This window comes from Quercus robur, chromosome 7 (genome assembly GCF_932294415.1).
Source record: "Quercus robur chromosome 7, dhQueRobu3.1, whole genome shotgun sequence".
Taxonomy (NCBI): domain Eukaryota; kingdom Viridiplantae; phylum Streptophyta; class Magnoliopsida; order Fagales; family Fagaceae; genus Quercus; species Quercus robur.
In genome coordinates, this window is record NC_065540.1 from 13,297,233 (window position 1) to 13,317,027 (window position 19,795).

Below are 19,795 nucleotides of genomic sequence, written 5' to 3' on the forward strand. Positions count from 1 at the left end.
GACAGTTGTGTTCGTTTGACTTTTTTTTTTTTAAGGGTGAAATTAATGTGTGTTCTTAGAACAGTAGCTAATAATTCATTTTTAAAAAATTTTGACACTATTTTTATGAAAAATGGAAAAAAATTGTCAAAATATTAATTATTTTCATATAAAAATTTTTTTAAATGGATTATTAAGCATTTCCCTAAAGGTATTTGTCAGTATTTTACTTTTTTAATTATTAAAAATTTATTTAATAAAATATAAATTGGGGCCCATTTGGTAATAGATTTTTGATAACATTGTTTAAGTGTTGTGAAACTATGTGTAGGTGAAAAAGTGTAGTGAAAATACGTGTATTGTTATACAACAGTACCAAACAAACCAATGATATTCCTTAACTTGTATTAGGACATTCATTAACAAAATTCTTGTTTTTTTCCCCATTAACAAGCGAGAACACAGATTTGAGTTCGATCAGAAGAAGTTGGCAGATCAAAAGAAGTTGGCACTATTATTTATGTAAGTCTTTTAAAAATAAAATACACTTGTTAATAATTTATTTACGGTTATAAATTCATTCTATTCGTTAGGATTTTAGAGTATATTTTTATTGATATTTTCATATTATTTGACTTTATTATTTATAAAAATATATATAATAAAATATTAAGTGCCTCTAAACTATGATTTTATATTAGTCATTAACAAAAATATTATTTTGGCAAAAATAAAAATTACACCAATTAAATTTGGTCAATTGTCATTTTTGTCATTTTGATCATGTAAGTTGGGATTTGTTGTCATTGATGTTAGCTCTTCCATCCCTAACTCTTGTTATCAATTAAAAAATATATTTTCAAGACTAAGAAAATAGAAAGGTTTATAACATGCAAATTATAGCCTTTAAGTTTGGTCTTTTGTCATTTTAGTTTATTAAGTTTCATTTAAAAAAAAAAATCATTTTGGTCCTGTATGTTTACATTTATTATCACTATTAGCCCTTAGCTGCAACTTTTCAATCGAATGGAAGGACTAACAATGACAACAAATATGAACATACTTGATTAAAATGACAAAAATAAAATTTATTGGACTAAAATGAGAATTAACTGAACTTCATGGGTGTAATTTAAATTTTTATCTTTTTTTTTTCTTCTTTTAAAGAACAATTTGGATTAGGAACCTAGATTCCATATAGGAGCTTACAGTTTGTAACATGATTTAACAAATACTATTTTCTTACCTATAGGAGCTTACAGTTTGTAACATTATTTAACAAATACTATTTTCTTACCTATGACAAAGTATATATAACATTTCTCTTTTAAAAAAATTAAAATAATTTTAACTCTTAACCATGAAATTAACATTTATTATTTCTTGTGAGTTCCAAGTAGCTCAACTAGTAAAATTTCTAATAGTTGAATAATAGATTTGGAGTTTAATCCCCGCTTACACCAAAAACCGATTGGTGTTTTGGTTTGATGATAAAAACTATTATTAAGAGCGGAAGTCATTGGTTGGAACTCTCTAAAAAAAATATTTATTATTTCTTTTAAAAGGAAAAAGAATAATGTCTGTATCTCTAGTTTTCAAAATGAAAATTTTTTAAAAATAAAGAATGCTTTTATTAAAAATATTTACTTATATATTTCTAAGATTTGTCATTATAAAATAAGAGTAATTTGAGGGAAGAAACAGTGCATTAGTATTATATAAATATGGGCAAGATTTAGGTATAATACTTAGTTACTATTATTTAAATTCCTATTTTAAGATTCTACCATGTGGATTTTTGCTTAAATGAAGAAAAATGCTAGAAATACAATTTTTTTTTACAAAAATTTTATGAACTGCTGATATTATGAGTGATTATTGGTAAATTAAAAAGAAATAATGTTATTAGTGAGCTTATATAAGAATTAGTAAGAAGTTGAGTAGTTGGCCACAACAACAATTTATAAAAATATTATAAAATAGTTTGCCTCTATAACATTACTTTTAAATAAATGTGTTGCAAGTTTTAAGTAAAAATCTAGTCTCTAGGGGAATAAATATTTAAATTTATATTTAAAGTTACATTTGTTTTTGTCAAAAATATAAAAGAAGTGAGGAATTTTTGAAAAGTCAAGGGACCCTAGCCCCCCTCCCTTGCTTACAGCATCGTTAAACTCTTTGGCTTTTGACCATAGCTACTATATAAATTTGTCTGAAAATTAATACATAATCTACTAGTAACTTTTTTTGCTTTAAAAAAAAAAAAAAAAACTTGTTTATTTATTTATTTAATTTCATTTTTAATTTTTATTTTATAATCTTAGCCGTTGCAGCTGGATTTTGGGCTATAAAAAGCCTGGTCTAAGGCATGGTTAGGTTCTTACTGATGAGAACAACGTCCCAGTCACTTTGATCTGCAAATTCTCTGTCATCAAACGGAGGAGACCCAAGAATCGAATCGGAGTTTAGAATACAGGGAATTTGGGGAGGCCTTTGGCTTTGCTTTCGTTTCGTCTCTCTCACCCTTTTTCTCTCTACTCCAAACCCTTTACTTTCTTTCTCTTTGTTGAGAGTGCAGAATTTCAAAACCCAAAAAAAAAAAAGCATTGCACAGCGCCATAGCCAAAACCATATTATTATATTGTGCTAGTAGAATATAGATTAGTTTACCTTGGTATTTGGTTTTATATATAAATATATTTGGTTGAATAGGAGCGAAAAGGGTCTTTTTCCTGAACTTCTCTTGACAAAGGGTCTTTGAATGAGGTGCAGAGATATTTCCAGCTTTTGAGGTCTCGCCGTCTTTACGGTACAAATTGGTGGCGCATTAAAGTCGTGCTTTTACTGAGCCTAAGTATAGTTTTGCAGAGTACAGATAGAGAGTGTCCTAGCTGAAGAGTTTGCCATTATTTCAACGCATTTAAAGGGCTTTCATTTCAGCTATATATATATATTGCTGTTCTGCAAAAATCTTTGAAGCAAGAAAATCTTATTACTCTCTGCTTTTCTTGCTTATTTTTTTCTCTCTCTAAACAGTTCCATCGTTCACTGCTTGTGCTTTTTAATAAAGCCGCCTGTTTTATTACCATTCCGAAAGCGAAGTAAGAAAAAAAAAAGGTTATAAATATTAAGTATTTTAGACAGAGACAACAGGGTTATTGAAAATACACAGACTCATCTGGAGGACAGATCTGTGTGCTTTGGTTGCTTCAATCTTTAAACGAAAGAGACATCTCAAACAAGGAAGTTGAAAGTGGTATTGGGTTTTTATTTCTTTTTCTTTTTGTGTTTTTTCTCTTTGGTCTGGTTTGTGAAAAACATGTTGAACTCTGCTCCTTTTGTCTACTAAAAACTTGGTTTGCTTTTTTATTATTATTATTGTTTTTTACTTTGTTGGACTTTGTGTTGTGGAAGGTTGAATTTTTATTTTTATTTTTAAGTACCATAGGAATTTTCTGATATATGGATCTGAGGTGTTATTGGCTTTCGTTGTCTGGGGTTGCGTTGGGTTGTAGATATTGTCTCATTTACTGTCTTTTATATAATGTTTCAGATCTACCGGGATTTCGACGTTGCCTTTAGTGAAAAACGGAGACAATGTTGCCTCAGAAGCAAGCAGAGGAAGCAATAGTTCCCAACTTCAATGAGACAGAACATGAGGGCAAAGAGGAAGAGAGAGATGAAGAACATTCTATGCTTAGCGTCAAGAACCTCCTCTGGCATGGCGGCTCTGCCTGGGATGCTTGGTTCAGCTGTGCTTCTAATCAAGTAATTCAACTTAACCCACAAATTAAAATCCATTATCAAACACTTCCAGTACTAAATTTCGTTTTTTGTGTGTGTCTGTTTTTTCAGGTAGCACAAGTGCTTTTAACTCTACCCTATTCATTCTCTCAACTGGGACTGCTATCAGGCATATTGCTTCAGGTATTCTATGGACTTATGGGAAGCTGGACCGCATATTTGATTAGTGTACTGTACATAGAGTACAGAAGCAGAAAGGAGAAAGAAAACGTCAGTTTCAAGAACCATGTCATTCAGGTTGGTAATTGGTTTTTACTTAACAGAGAACCCACCAGCACCACTTATTCCTAATCTTCATAGCAAAACCTCTAGAGGCCCCAAAAAACAAATAAAAATACAGTCTTTGAGATTGATGTACTGTTGTTAGTACTGTAGCAAAAAAAAAGTTTTAGTCATAGTCTCATAGACTATATAGTAGTATACAGTTAAAAGCACACTGTTTTGGACTGCAGTGGTTTGAAGTGCTAGATGGCCTACTGGGTCCGTACTGGAAAGCAGTGGGGCTTGCTTTCAACTGTACTTTCCTCCTATTTGGATCTGTCATTCAGCTTATAGCTTGTGCAAGGTAAAGATCTTTCCTGAATTTTCACTCTCTAACTTGTATGAAATCTGAACTGGGTTTTTTTGGTTGGTTGTGAACTAATTTTGTTGGTTCTTGATGAAAAACAGTAACATTTACTATATCAACGACCGATTGGACAAACGGACTTGGACTTACATATTTGGAGCTTGTTGTGCCACCACAGTGTTCATACCTTCCTTTCATAACTACCGAATTTGGTCATTTCTAGGCCTTGGAATGACCACTTACACTGCCTGGTATTTGACCATAGCTTCTTTTACTCATGGCCAGGTAAAACTAATTACTACCTTCTTTGTTTTTCATTTGAAAAAGGTTAATGGGGTTTCTCTGATTTGGTTCAATTTTGTGATTTCAGGCTGTGGGTGTGACACATTCAGCTCCAACAAAGCTAGTGCTATACTTCACCGGAGCTACAAACATACTCTACACTTTTGGTGGCCATGCTGTGACTGTGTGAGTTTTATCTTTTTACACAGCATATTATCCTCTTTTCTTTTCACTTGTTTCTACGCGGCTTCTGTGTGCAGCTTTTGCCGGCCACTTTGGTGTTGGCGACCCACAGACAATATCATGCAATCTACTTTCCTTTTTTTTTTGTATGCTCGGAAACAACATTACCCACCTTCACTTTTCTATAGGAAAAATGCACAGTAAAAATGTCTTTGTAGTTTTTATTCTATTTTTTGTGTCTTTTGTTTTTTAACCATTGTGAATTTTTTACTCTCAATTCCTAGTCCATTATTCCTTGTTTCGTCTAGATTCTGTCCTAACCTAGTCTCCTTTGTCTTTACCTGTAGAATAATATCTGTGTCATAGGCTAAATATTCACTTATAGCTACTGGGTGATGCCAATCTCTTAAAAATTTCACATTTTTATGTATGTATAAAGTTGGCATGAAATTATTATTGAAATGGTATCACTTTCATACCAACCTTGATATCATTTTCACTAACATTAATAACCTCATGCTATGTTTACAATTGTGACAAATTCTAAAATGCACTCAATATTGTTTTAAAAAAAAAAAAATAAATTCCAATGGATAGGGGGCACTTTAGGAAAATGATAATATCATTTTCTTACAGCTGGTTCCAGTCCCTATCATGAGTTGTTGTTTTTGGGGATAAACGCTTATGATGATTAAAATGTTTAATTTTGAAAATCAAAGTATCATGAAGTGTTAGAAAAGAATTAAGGTCAAAGTGAAAGTGATATGTAATTTCCGGATTTTGACTGTCCTTTTTTTCGGTTCCTAGAATTTCGAGGTGGAAGGAAATTGATTTTGTGACCAGGGAATTAAAATTTTTTAACGTTTTTGGGGAAATTGTTTTTCAGGGAAATTATGCATGCCATGTGGAAGCCACAGAAATTCAAGTACATATACCTAATAGCCACATTATACGTTTTCACACTAACGATTCCGTCAGCCTCTGCCGTTTATTGGGCCTTTGGTGATGAGCTTCTTAACCATTCCAATGCCTTCTCTATGCTACCAAAAACTCGCTTCCGTGATGCCGCCGTTATCTTGATGCTCATCCACCAGGTTGTATTTTAGCTTAAATTTTTGTTTAGTCAACGATAAGACTTAGTACTTAGTAGTATAAACCAAGCAAAGGCTTAGACTACAGTGTGTGTTTTGCTTAAAATCTACCTTTACCTAACTTATTTTTTAAGCAAAGTAATAAATCATTGACTATAAGTTATTTCTTACTTCTTACATTAAGAAATATTAACTAAATACATTAAAATAATTCATATTTAGTAATAATTGCACTCATATTTAGTAAAGTTTATTGTCATTGAATAAGAAACTTGGTTTCAAATTTTATGGTAATTATATGTATAAACAAGTGATAATTTTAATGGAATCTGACATTGTGCTATGTTCATGGAATGATTTATATTTTTTTCAGCAAAATAAATCATTGAATATAAGTTATTTCTTACATACCCTTTAAGAAATATGATCTAAATACATGAAGATAATTTATATTTAGTAATAATTGCACTTGTGGGTTCTAATTAACTCAACTGTTAAGATTAATTATCATCAAATAAGAGATATGAGTTCAAATTTTATAGTATCTATCTCTACATATAAAAAGAAAATAGTAACTTGAATGGAATCTGACATTGTGGTATGATTATGTAATGGGTGCAGTTCATAACATTTGGGTTCGCATGTACTCCATTGTACTTTGTATGGGAGAAGGTGATAGGGATGCATGACACGAAGAGTATTTGTTTGAGAGCACTAGCAAGGCTGCCAGTGGTGATACCAATATGGTTTTTGGCGATAATCTTCCCATTTTTTGGGCCCATAAACTCTGCTGTTGGGGCTCTATTGGTTAGCTTCACTGTCTACATCATCCCCTCTTTAGCTCATATGCTCACCTATAGAAAAGCCTCAGCCAGACAGGTAAAAAATCTATACCCACTTTTTAACCCCATCTCTTCTGTGTTGTATCTCTTACATATTGTCCCCACTAAACCACTGCCATCTACTATAAGAGAAAGAAAGGTATCTCACATCACATAGTGGGTGTGGATTCCATTATATTAAGGGATTCATACACTGTGAGAGAGAATATGTTTTATATATCTAATGTGTGAGATACTTGATACTGCGAGCTTTTTTTTTCATTGGGCCAAATTGTATGCTTTTCATTTATTTATGAATGTGTTATGTTGTAATTATCTCGATCTATTTAGGGTATGTCAGTCATTGGAGATTGAGTGGGCACACCCAAGTTTGATTGGGAATTTCCATATTCCACAGTTTTCAGAGCCCACTAGAGAGAGGGTGTGTGTGCAGCCACTAGCCAGTGTACAAAAACATTTAAGGCTTGGATTTGGAAATATTACAAGAAATATTGAGATGGGTGGCATGTCCCTTTCTTTTAGTTATGAGCTACAGTTGGAGTATGGTACTATGTCTTAGCTGAGCTGGCTGACTAGCCTAACTTGTTCCCAATAATTCAATTGGGGCAATTCCAGCATAATTTGTCAAGAAATCCCCTACCAATTAAACAAATGTAGTTGGCCTGCCTGTTAATTTTAGATTTTTTTTTTTTTTTTTTTTTTTTTTTTTTTTTTGTCAAGTAAATAGTGAGGTGGGGTTCAAACTTCAGACACCGGGCATCATAGTCTTCATAGATGATGGCGATAGCCGCGACACACTAGGCTAACAGCTTGAACACGAATAGATTTAGTTGGTAATTTGATAGATCCAATGGGGGAAAGGATTTCAATCCTAAATATCTATGTTGGAAATTCTAGTAGGTGTCATTTGAGCTACAAAACTCATGTTGCACTCCGGCTAGTTTGTTCTACAATCAAATTTTTAATCTGCCTATGTATTTATTTACTGATTTAGTTTACCTTTGTTTTACTCTTATGCAGAATGCTGCAGAGAAACCTCCTATCTTTTTACCAAGCTGGACTGCTATGTATGTGATAAATTCGTTTATAGTGGTGTGGGTTCTAGTGATTGGATTTGGGTTCGGTGGATGGGCCAGCATGACCAACTTTGTCAAGCAAGTTGACACATTTGGGCTCTTTGCCAAGTGCTATCAGTGCAAACCTCCAACACCACCAGTAGCTCCAGCTCCTCATCATTGAAGCTGAGTCTGAACAACATGGCCCAACCTCTCTCTCTCTCTCACTCACTCTCCATATTTTGTATCATACATGGGGAAGTAGTAATATTTCCCCAGCATGTGATGTGTGCTGGTTTTTGCATTTTTTTTTTCTTGGGGATCTTCTATTTTTTTTCTTCTTCTTAATTTAGTTGATAATATAGTGTGTTTGTGATGATTCCTTTGCTATCAAAGCATAGGTTTTAATTAAATCAGATATATATGTTTAGGTTTTTTTTTTTTTTTTGGCTCTCTCTCTTTCTTTTTTTACCTTTTTTTTCTTTGTTGGAATATTATATAAGATTTTGTTGGTTCTTCGCTGTTCTTAGCTTCCAATCTCATTATTACTAGCATGTTTCCAATGCGTTGTTTATCTTTATAAATATTGCCTATGGTATGGGTCTCTTCAATGTTTTTTTTAATTGCAACGTGGCTAGATCACAAAGTTTGTACATGTTGGGACATTTTCGTTTTATATATATGGACCTTTTGACTTAAGATTCCATTTGAATGAGTGGATCGTGGACCCGACCCATGTTCACATAGGTTGCACGTGGGCTCATCTGTTTGTCACGTGCCATTCTTCACATGCAAACATATGCATGAACCATTGAACCCCTTCTTCTTTGGTAAATTTTTCTTGAAAGTGTGTTCATTGAACCTATTAATTGGTTTTCCTTTATGTCTATGTGAATGGGGATCATGAGCTTTACTTGTAAATGTTGTTAGTTCTTTAATTTCTTTTCTTTTTCTCTTGTACCTTTTCGTGATATTGAGGGATAGTCTTTGCTGTTTATCTAAATATATAAAGAACAAGTGGTTTGGTATCCACATTGAAAATGCTGTGTTCTGATTGAGTAATGAGCATTTGATTAGAAAAACTTCAATATTTTAAAGGCAACTAGAGCTGAAAGTTTTTGAAAACAAAGGTCTTTCGGTCTCCATTTGAAGCTAAAATCCCTCTCTTTCGGGAAAAATAAGAAAAAGAAAAGAGTCATGTGTATCATACTTAATCAGAAAATGAAGTTGGGTTGTACCAATAGTCTTATCAGTAGTACTGAATGTCCATTAAATAATGGGAAAGGAGATCAAATTTCCTGAACACATGGGATTGTACAATAAATCTTGACAACCAATATATAATTCATGTGAATACTCATAAAAGTTCTATTCAGTTGGTTATGAAATTTTCGAACAAGGATATATAAACCCCAACTTGCTGTACGATATCACTAAATCAGTTCTCTCTCACAGCAATATGAAATTCATGATCATTTGTTGTTGGTTTTAAATTCTATAAACAATATAATAATTGTCCATTCGACAACATTCCAGTGGCGGGCTTAATGGGTTTGAAAAGATGCTGTAAATTTAAAAGTTCCAAATTTCATTAGTCACATTATCAATCTGTAGAATGCTTGGGGTGTCTCATGAGAAAACATGTGTACTCCCTACTTCTTTATGTTATCTTTCTTTTAGAGTGTTGCTAAAATTAAGTGTTTGTTGTTCAGGCTTTAAGCATCAAAGCAATAAGGATAACAGTGGACACAAATATCATGAAGGGTGTGATTTGTCCTTACATTTAGTTCACTTTTGTAACCTATAAGGTGACGGTGGTGTCTGTAACATATACACTTATGCTAAGAGGTAAGAGCCTTGTACCTTCCAAGCCAAAAAAAAAAAAAAAAAAAAAAATTATAGATCGATTGGTTGATACATTTTGTCGTTTTTAATGTCTAGAATGATTTTGAAAACACAAAGGAAATGCATTAAGACACTTGGGCAAAATAAAGACACAAACAAAATACATAGCTAGAGAAGTCAAAATTGAAGAAGTGATTGACTGACCAATGGACCCATTCTCAAATGTTGGGCTCACTAAGGCTAGAAGCATTAGGATCTATTATTATATGTTCGAAGAACCATCATTAAAATGTTAGATATGACTATTCCGCAAGGAAAATTATTAGGCCTCTAGTCTATCTTTCAAAATAAAGTATGATAATTTGGTACTACCTTAATTAGTATAATAAATTATAAATATAAGATGAAAGAGTACCGCATCATTATACTCCGAGAGTTTCTTATAATTACATGCACATCAATTATCTTAGGTTTTGTTATGATGATATATCAGTGATACACGACTTACTTATAGTTTGGGTGACCTGCTTACCTGAATAAAGGAAAATGATTCGATGGGGTTTTCTTCCATGTACTTGGGCTGGATTATTTTTAGGCGTGGGCCATTACAAAATTTGCTTTCATATTCAAATTGCCCCATTGTACCTGCCCCGCCTTTTCAGTGCATGATTGTACAGTGAAAAACGTGTTCAACCCAATGTGTAATAAAAGAATGTCTAGACCCTGACCCAATGGGCTTTACTGAACAACTGAACAGTCCAAAACCGTGAAACAACCACAGCCCAAATGAGGTTGCTTTGATGGGTCGAGTCCAAAATACTTATTCCCTTAAGTCTTATGTGGTCCAAGCCCATATGAAATATCCAAATAGGAAATTATGAAGTTGTGGATTGGAGAGTAAAATATGCTTTTTATTTTTATTTTTATTTTTATTTTTTCTCATATCTTGGACTTAATAAGAAACCTTGTAGATGGGTTTGGAGTATTTGTGAAAAAAAGTAGTTTTTATTATATACATCTGAAAAAACAACTGAAATTGTGACTTGAAGTCATGATTTTTAACAGTGTAACAGAATGTGTGTAATAGCTTTTATCCTTTCTAAAATCCATGAATTCATGATTAAATTGCTAACCATTAATGCACACGGCCATATCCCACAGATTTAGCAACTCTAGAAGACACCAATCCCCTAAAGGAAACTAACTAGGTCACCTTGTTTGGTACAAAACCAAACTAGCTCAACTAAAGAAAGTCCCAACGTCACACCTCAAACCAACCCCCCCCCCCCCCCCCCCCCCCCCCACACACACACACACAAAAAAAATGTTAATTTTTCTAACTCTTGCGCATTCAATAGATTGTGTTGTGCATTCAATAGACTCTAGGATTAGTTTCTCATCTCACTTTGCCCCATTCATTATGATTTATTAATATAAATTGTTATAAAAGATTGGGATGTTATTGTCACCCCTTTTAAATTTATATATAATAAATTATATACACACTCCAGATAGGACAAGAGGGAATGAGGCAAGACAAGGCGGATTGGGTTAAGGCAAGACATTTTTCCAATCCTATTTGGTGGCTTACGAAAACAGAAATAATAAATTCATGTCTAGATATATTAGACCATCAAATTTCAAAAGAATACAATTTTCCTGTATGAGATTTACAATCAATCAATGCATCCTATCTGGCAAAGTAAAACAATTGCATAATTCTTGCTAAGATAAGAAGATTGCAATACTTCTTGGCTTGTGAGTTCTTCATAGTTAGGCAGTCCATTTGATTGAATCGGGTTCCGCCAACTTATATCTGACAAATTTTCTTCAAGAATCATAAATGTGTTCACAAATGACACAGTGATCTAAGATTAACCTTGCCATGACACTTCCCTCTTCAATTTTCAATTCTCTACTCCACTTGTTCCATAGGTGTAGTGCATAAGTCTCACCATTATTTAGCTCTGCCAACTTGTGCTCCACCCATTGTGAATCAGCCTCATTCTCGGGCTTCTTTAAAAGCCCTTTTATTTTAAGCCAGTCCACTGCATAGAAGGCCTTGGGGGAAAAGACAGTTATGTTGTAACCAGGTGTGTTTCCAACTCTTTCAATAACCCTTGAAACCAAGGATGGCCCATTGAAACCCCATTTATTTCCATTGAAAGTTGTAGCAAATTCCTGCATGAAATCAATTAGAAGTGGATGATTTATGTCAAAGATCATAACTGCACCATTTAACCTGTTCCAAGTGTTTGTCGCAGGGTCCATGCTCTGTGCCCCAACTGAGTTTCTCAACCCTGAAAAGTCTTTCAAAATTATGAAATCTGTGTCCAAGTAAATTCCTCCATATTTGTACAACATGGCAAGCCTGATGAGATTGGACAAATTGTGGAACAATGGAATATTTCCAGGGTCTTTTCTTCCACTCTTTAACTCTTCTAACCAAGCTTCAGCTGGGGTGTTCTTGACCAAAAAGGTTAAGTCAGGTGTGATTGCTAGTATATTGAAACCACGGTCTATTATTGGTTTTAAAATCCTGTAGCCACGCCTGGTGTCCATGGTGTTTGATATGATCATCAAACATCCTTGTGGGTGCACTTTGAATAGAGTATCCACAGCCAAGAGTTCTCTTTTTCCAAAAGATTGTGCTGTTGAGAACCATGTCATGTAGAACTGAACCGTGCAACCATGATTAAGGAACTCCAAAACTCGACCATGAAATTTCTGTGACAGGTTGTTGGACTGGAGTATCTCTAGCTCCGGTAGCTTTCTTTGGAACCACATCAGTCTTTCATCTTTTGAAACATTGTCTGGTGGAATAAGAGGGTCCTGAGTCTCAGAATCTTCTTCTTCAACCACCTTCTCTTGTGTTGGAATTGATGGCACTGTGCTATTAAAAGTGGTCTCAAACTCGAGTGCTGTTTCTTGGTTTTTTTGAGTCTCATGGGGATCAATAATTTCATTGCTTTTCAAGTCAAAAGGATTAGTTATGGAAAGATTGGAAACGATGCTGTCAGCATAGATGAGAAAGAATATGGCTGCAAATGAAATGGTGGAGAAGATGGGATTTTTGGATGCGCGGTTAAGTAGCCTGTAATCAAACATCTTTTGAGACTTTTTTTTTGTTGACATTAGAGACTTGAATAGGAAAAGAAATTTCTCTAATAATACGGTATAGCTCTTTGGATGACACTCATGGTGATCAGAGCAAAAAGGTATATATATATATACACAAAGTTTTGCATGTAGTTACTCTAAGAATTTTGCACCAGGCTTGGAGCCTTGAACGTTAAAAACATGTGTGATAGGAGTCATGATGAAATAATTAGACTAAAAAGTGGGAATTTATTAGGTTGAATCACTGGTGTGGTCCATCAGCTATAAGAAGACAGTGATTGAAACATATGTGGGGGATCATTTATTTTCGTTTATATTATTAAGAACCTGGGCGGTGATAATGTGATATGTGTTAACTTGGATCTGTTATAAGGAGCTGAAAACCTTTGAAATCTAAAGAGAAGTGCTAAATTTATTATTACTTTTACAACAAAAAGTTTACCAAGTGATATTGCAGAGAGTCTGTTTGAGTGAACGTTACATCAACAACATAATAAATAAAAATTTTAATTATATTTTGTCATCAATTTAAAATTGAGTGATATTAGGAATACTACCATACTATAAATTTTACTAAAACTAAACAAATTGATGTCTCATTTATCACAAAAAATTAATTCATATATTAATTTATTAGTTGTTAAAGTGGTATCAATCACATTTATTATAACGTTAGATGTTAGATATTATGTTTTATTTGCAAAGCTCACATAGTAAAATTTGTAACATCCCAAATATTACTCAATTGTAAATCAATCTGCAGTGCAGTAGTTTATAAAGATTCTTAACCTGTTAATTTATAGTACCAACGGGGAAGAGAGATGAATATACAGTTAAAAGGACTTTTACAGCATCTTAGCATTGGGGTGGATCAATGAAAATGCTTGAAACACTTGAAGTTATATCTATTGCAGATTGTATTGCTGCAAGCCTGCAACCCAAAATTTCCTTCAGTTGGTATATTTTCTTAAATGAATTTGTTCTTCAATATTAATAATGTTATTGTTATGGCTTTTATTGCCACTTTGACAGCTACATTTAGTCATTTACACCCATTACATCGCTAAATCAATTTAGGAGTAATGATATAGTCGTATCTTTCCATTTAATAGAGCATTTATATAGCAACTTATCATGTAATCAAAATCGAATAATACTCATGATTAAATAATGACCTCTCACTTCAAGAACACGATTCGTGTTTGCGTGCACTAAATTCTTCTTCCATTTTTTTTTTTTTTTTACCTCCCTAAGCCCTTAAGCTTGTTCCAACCAATTGGATAAGATGAATAAATCATCGTTTTAGCTTTTTTGGCCACTTTGACAGATAGGATGTGTATAAATGTGTTTGTTTGGAGGTGAAATAGAGTGGATGAAAAACTTTGGAAAGAAAATGGGAAGAAATTTTTTTTGGAGTTTTTGATTGGATGGGGAGGAAGGAAAATAAATAATGGGACTCAAGTGTTTTCTCCTCGGGCCCACAAAAAAATTTTCTCTCAAAAATGAAAAGAAAACTGAAGGAAAAAATTGAACATCATTTTTGAACAAAAATACTCCATGTACAAGGCTTGTCCACGTTGCTCTTTTTCTTTTTCTTTTTCTTTTTCTTTCTCTTTCTCTTTCTCTTTTTCTTTTTCTTTTTCATTCCTCCTGGACTTGTCTCTTCTTCCCTTTTCTTTTTTCTTTTTTATTTTTTTTTATTTTCATTTACTGGACGTTGCCTCTTCTTCCATATATATGTATATATATATTTTTTTACTGGGCAAGCTTCCTACACGTCTAGTGCTCATATTCTTCTTCTTCTTCTTCTTCTCTTTTTTTATTTTTTATTTTTTTGCTTTTTTATTTTGTGTTTTATTTTTTTTTTTGTTTTGTTTTTGTTTTTTTTTTTGTTTGTTTAGATGTGATTTTTTTTTTCTAGACATGATTTTTATTTTTAATCAATTTAGGAGATTGATTTTTTTTTGGTTGTTTATTCCTTTTTTGGTTTTAATTGAGCATATTTTTTAATAAAGATATGTGCGTAAATTTATACAAATTCACTTTTTCTATTCTTCCACTTTTTCACTCCCAACCAAACAAAAATAAAGGAAATTAGAATCTTTTCTATTATCTCAATTTTCCATTCTTTTATCATTTTCTATCATCTCACTTTTCCATCCCTCCAACCAAACGGACCCTTAGTATAGCTTGTGGCACATTTACATCTATTACATCGTCGCATTTAAGCATAGAATTCTGCTTGTTGCATTTATACCTCCTTAAAATTATGGAATAACTCTCATTAAAAAAAAAAAAAAATTTATTGAATAAGAATTGGAGACCAATGAAATGAAAATAATGATTAAAACAAGGACCTATCATCTGTAAGGCGTGATTCATGTTTGTATGCGCTAGAGTAATTTTTTCCCCTACTGAAAAAGCCATACTGATTATATTTCGGGAATCAAAGCCCTCACATATTTTTACACCAAAAACTGTTTAAAACAATTCTTCCTTAGTTTTAAATTAAAATTTGAAAATTTAATTGAGCATTTCCATCAGCTCTCTCATAAAAAATGCCATTTTGACACTCCAAAATCATACTTTATCATTTTAACACATCATTTTACAACATACTATTTATCGGATGTTCTATACTTCAATTCTATACATTAAAATAATATTTACAACACATTAAAATAATATATTAATTCCTTCCATCATCAACATCAACAACACCAGCAACAACGGCACAACCCCCACCGCCACTACCGCAACAACGGCCACCAACAACCACTGCCGCAACAACACCGACAGCCACCACCGACATAAACTCACGTCCACCAACGCCACCTTTAAAAAAAAAAAAAAAAAAATCCATAACAACCCACCACATTCACAAACCTCAAAACCCATCCCAAATCAAACAATCCAATCCCAAATCATTGTTATCCTCCAATCCAATTTCTCAAACCAGATCCAATCCCCAAAATCAACCATAAACAATCCAAACAAATAAGGAGAATCGGATCTTAGTGAGATCAGACAGATTTCGGCAACATCGGTGGAGGCGAAGCAAGTTGCTTGGCGAGCGGCATCGGCGGAGGCGAGCGGCGTTGGCACCGGAGGAGAGGCGAGCTGCTTGGCGAGTGGATGAGGTGAGTTGCTGGCAAGTGGAGGAGGTGAATCGGATCTTAGTGAGATTGGGCAAATTACGGCGGAGGCAAGTTGCTTGGAGCGGCATCGGCGGAGGCGAGCGGCGTTGGCGCTAGAGGAGAGGCAAGTTGCTTGGTGGATTGTGAGAGAGGCTGAGATAGAGAGAGAGAGGAGAGAGAACGACTAAGAGAAGTGAGGGAGGCGGACGAGAGAGAGAGAGAGAGAGAGAGAGAGAGAGAGAGAGAGAGAGAGAGAGAGAAAAGAAAGGAGATAACATGACAGAGAGGAGAGAGAAAATCATTAAAAAATTAATTTTTGCATATAGCATTTTTGGCTGTACCGTTCTATTTTTAGAACGGAACTGTTCATATGTGCCAAATGTTTTGGCATTTGGCACACCTCATGAGAGAGGATTTTTGATGTTTGGTGTGCCAAATGCCAAATATTTGGCATTTGGCACACCTAATGAGAATGCTCTATAAGTATATATAGACCCAATTCTTTTAAATCATTATCGGACATTCTTATTTTCATTAGTATATAACATGTCAAAATGACAAAAATAAAAGAAATTCTTAGTGTGCGTTTGGATACCGCTTATTTTGCTGAAAATTAAAAATAATAAAAAAATAATTTTCGGTTACTATTCATTAATGAAATCACTGTTCATTTGCCTATTAAAAAAAATAAATAAAAGCCAAAAACGCAGACGTGATGAACGCAGACGCCAATCCAAACAAACACTTAATGAATAAAAAAAATGTCTAACGTGAGTAAAGAAAAGAAAAGAAAAAAAAAACACACATTCTTAATGGAAAAAAATAAAAAAGAAATAAATTAGAGGTGAGTCAAGTAATGAAAAAATAATAATAATAAGGAAAATGATGTTAAAAAAAAGAATAAATCTTTCTCACATTCTAGTTGAAATCATCAAATCAGTAGAAATTTTGCATCGATCTGATACGTGCAAGCAAGTTTTGTTGGCTTCCTTGCTTCCAATAGTTTGGACTTAGGACCCCAAGGCCCAATCTTGTTACTTCTTCCCCAATTTCATTATGTTCTGATGGAATTGTTCAATTCTACGTAGAGGTTTATGTAAAAGCACAAAAAACAAAAGAGAGGAACCTTAAATACTGATATTCCAAAAATACTGATATTCAAGGCAGTGCTCACATCTAACTTAAAATGCTCATATATATGCTAACTATTTTAGTTACTAGTTGGTATTATTGGCAATTACAATTCTGGAAACTTCAGCATAGCCCTTGAAAAATACATGCTCTCTATTTACTTCTAAAATGGACCCAATCCACTTTCTAGTGTGCATTCAATCCACCAATCCACAATAAATCAACTTACTTTCCTTGGTTGGTGGTTTGGGTTGGGTTGTAATTTTATTTTGAGCCTTAAGTTGGGTTGGATTTGGGTTGATAGTTTTTTCAACTCTTCTGATACAACCCGACCCATCATATATATAAATTTATTTTTTTACCTCTAATTTAATTTTTTTTTAGTTTAATTTATTTTAGAATTTTAGGAATTTGAAAACTAGCAATATAATTTAGGCATATAAGAGATCCTGATCCCTCTTTCTTATATGTTTCTAGAAAAATGATCCCTATTGCTTTCTAAAAAACATTCCCCATTTTCTCATATGTTTCTTGAAAAATAATAGTAAATGGAAGAAGTCGCGTTTCTAGAAAAAAATAAAATTTGTGCCTTTCTTTTACATCAACAAATCGTGGTTAGTAAGCCTGAGAACCCTCATACCCGTCATACGTCAAAGATGTTATTAAGAAAAGAAAAATAAAAAGAGTAACTTGTAAATTTCGTGTGCAACAAAAGTGTACACACAAGTTATATTGGTTGTCAAAAACCTGAAGTTATGTTTACCAGGTGAAAATGGGATTTTGCCCCCTTTTTTTATTTATTTATTTTTTTTAAATATCCAGCAAAATGCTCCATATCTGAAACTATTTAGGGAAATGTCCATGTTTTGAAACTCAATTTTCTAAAAATCAAGTTTTAATTTAAAACTCGATTTTTGGACAATCGAGTTATAGCGAACTGAAAAATTATTATTATTATTATTTTTTTTCTGGAACTCAAGATCCTTGAAAAAATTCAAGTGGAACTTGAGTGAACTCAAGTTCCAAAAAAAAAAATTTTTTTTTCTTAGTCCACGTTCGCTATAACTCAATGTTCCAAAAATCGAGTTATATATTTGAAACTCAATTTTTAGGAAACTCAATTTTTAGAAAATTGAATTTTAAAATATGGGCATTTCTCTAATTAATTTCAGACATGAGGCATTTTGCTAGATATTTTAAAAAGAAAGGGCAAAAGCCCATTTTCTCCATGTTTACCAAGAGAAAAGATTAAAAGGCCCCCATAGTCCGATATTCTATATATTATTATTGCTTGAAGCCTTCAGATATAAATGTTCCATATATATAGAATTGAGGAACAAAAAGCCTTAACATGGTGAGTTCCAGTTAGCTCAACTAGTAAATTCTTCGATGGTTGAATAAGATATCTGGGGTTTAATCTCTGTCTACACTAAAAACCGATTGATGTCTTAGTTTGATGATAAAGAATTATCATTAGGAGCGGACACCATAGATCGAAACTCTCTAAAAAAAAAAAAAAATTCTTGATTCTAAAAAAAAAAAAAAAAAAAAAAAAGCCTTAACATGCCTTCATCTCAGCTTGAATGCTGGTGAAGACTGTGCGTGTGATGCTGCCTTGGTTCTGTGGTTTATGCATAAGAATCAACTCTATTTGGAATGAAACGTGCATTCCTCGCCTGATATAAATACAACATGGTTTGGCTTGCTTGTAAAGTTAGCTTCAATTATATAACATTTTATTTTCGGATCTCTCTGGAGTTTTGGATATATTTATCTAGAATGGTTCATACATTTGATTGGCCAGAATGTTTTAATCTAGTATTTAGTATTTACAACTATCTTGAAAATGAAATGTAGTAAAGCAAATGTTTCTCATCGCCGGCTTTCACTAAAATGCCTTCCATTGCTGCATGCATCCATTGGTTCTTCATTTTCTTCTTGGTTTAGCCAAAATCGATTAAATACAATGAATTCACTCTTTCTGATTGTTTCAATTCTATTAATCCTTTTGCATTTTGACGTTTGACGTTTGGAGGAGATCTTGTCTTCCTTTTTAGTCAAGTAAAAAACGACAACAAATTACCTTTCCATATATTTCATACATATAACAAAACCTTTTAAACTACGTAGATATTGTTGTAAAATAGCGGAAACTCAAATTTATCAAAATTGATTGTGAAAATATTTTTGACTTGAGAAAGATCTCTAAACTAACAATAGGAACGAAGAAAATTAATCCAAATGAAAATAGACACAAAATACCAAGAATTGCGTGGTTCAGCAATAACTTATATTCACGGGCGATAATGAACAAATTTTACTATAACAAATTTGGGATAATACAAATTGGTGTAAAGGCACTCTCACAAACCCAAATCCCAAATAGATTTCTCTCTCACAAATACAAAACCAAAGGTTCACAAACACCAAATACGAATACCAAATACCAAAAGCAAATTGTGCACAAACCAAAGAGAGAGCCATAAATCAAATCCAAAAGTTGCAACACACCAAGAGAGAGCAAATCACCAAACAGTAGAACCAAACCAAGTGGCAACAAACCTCTCTCACTATTCCAAATTGCAACCCACAAATATCAAATAACCAAACCAAGAGAGAGCCTCTTTTTCTCACACACCACCCTCTGAATTTGCCGCAATAGCACTATGCTTATATAGGAGCAAGGTTTTAAAACCCGGACCGGATTGTACGGTCCAACTGGAAAAACCTTGAACCGTTCATTTTTGTGGTTCATTTA

General features: G+C 33.2%; 2 protein-coding genes across 3 annotated transcripts; one reads left to right on the forward strand and one right to left on the reverse strand.

Moving 5' to 3' along the window:
* The first annotated feature begins 2,348 nt into the window (after nucleotides 1-2,348).
* Nucleotides 2,349-8,367, forward strand: LOC126692337 (auxin transporter-like protein 2). Of its 2 annotated transcripts, none has more exons than XM_050387914.1 (9): nucleotides 2,349-3,235; nucleotides 3,533-3,747; nucleotides 3,835-4,020; nucleotides 4,236-4,348; nucleotides 4,453-4,636; nucleotides 4,722-4,819; nucleotides 5,703-5,910; nucleotides 6,529-6,786; nucleotides 7,770-8,367. In XM_050387914.1, the coding sequence occupies exons 2-9, from the start codon at nucleotides 3,577-3,579 to the stop codon at nucleotides 7,986-7,988; spliced, it is 1,437 nt and encodes a 478-aa protein (XP_050243871.1). In that variant the 5' UTR covers nucleotides 2,349-3,235; nucleotides 3,533-3,576; the 3' UTR covers nucleotides 7,989-8,367. The 2 variants fall into 2 exon arrangements, with proteins under 2 accessions (XP_050243871.1, XP_050243872.1); XM_050387915.1 differs by having other exon boundaries at nucleotides 2,349-2,788.
* A 2,884-nt stretch (nucleotides 8,368-11,251) lies between these two features.
* Nucleotides 11,252-12,838, reverse strand: LOC126692338 (uncharacterized). Its single transcript, XM_050387916.1, has one exon. The coding sequence runs from the start codon at nucleotides 12,782-12,784 to the stop codon at nucleotides 11,480-11,482; it is 1,305 nt and encodes a 434-aa protein (XP_050243873.1). The 5' UTR covers nucleotides 12,785-12,838; the 3' UTR covers nucleotides 11,252-11,479.
* Nucleotides 12,839-19,795: the final 6,957 nt, after the last annotated feature.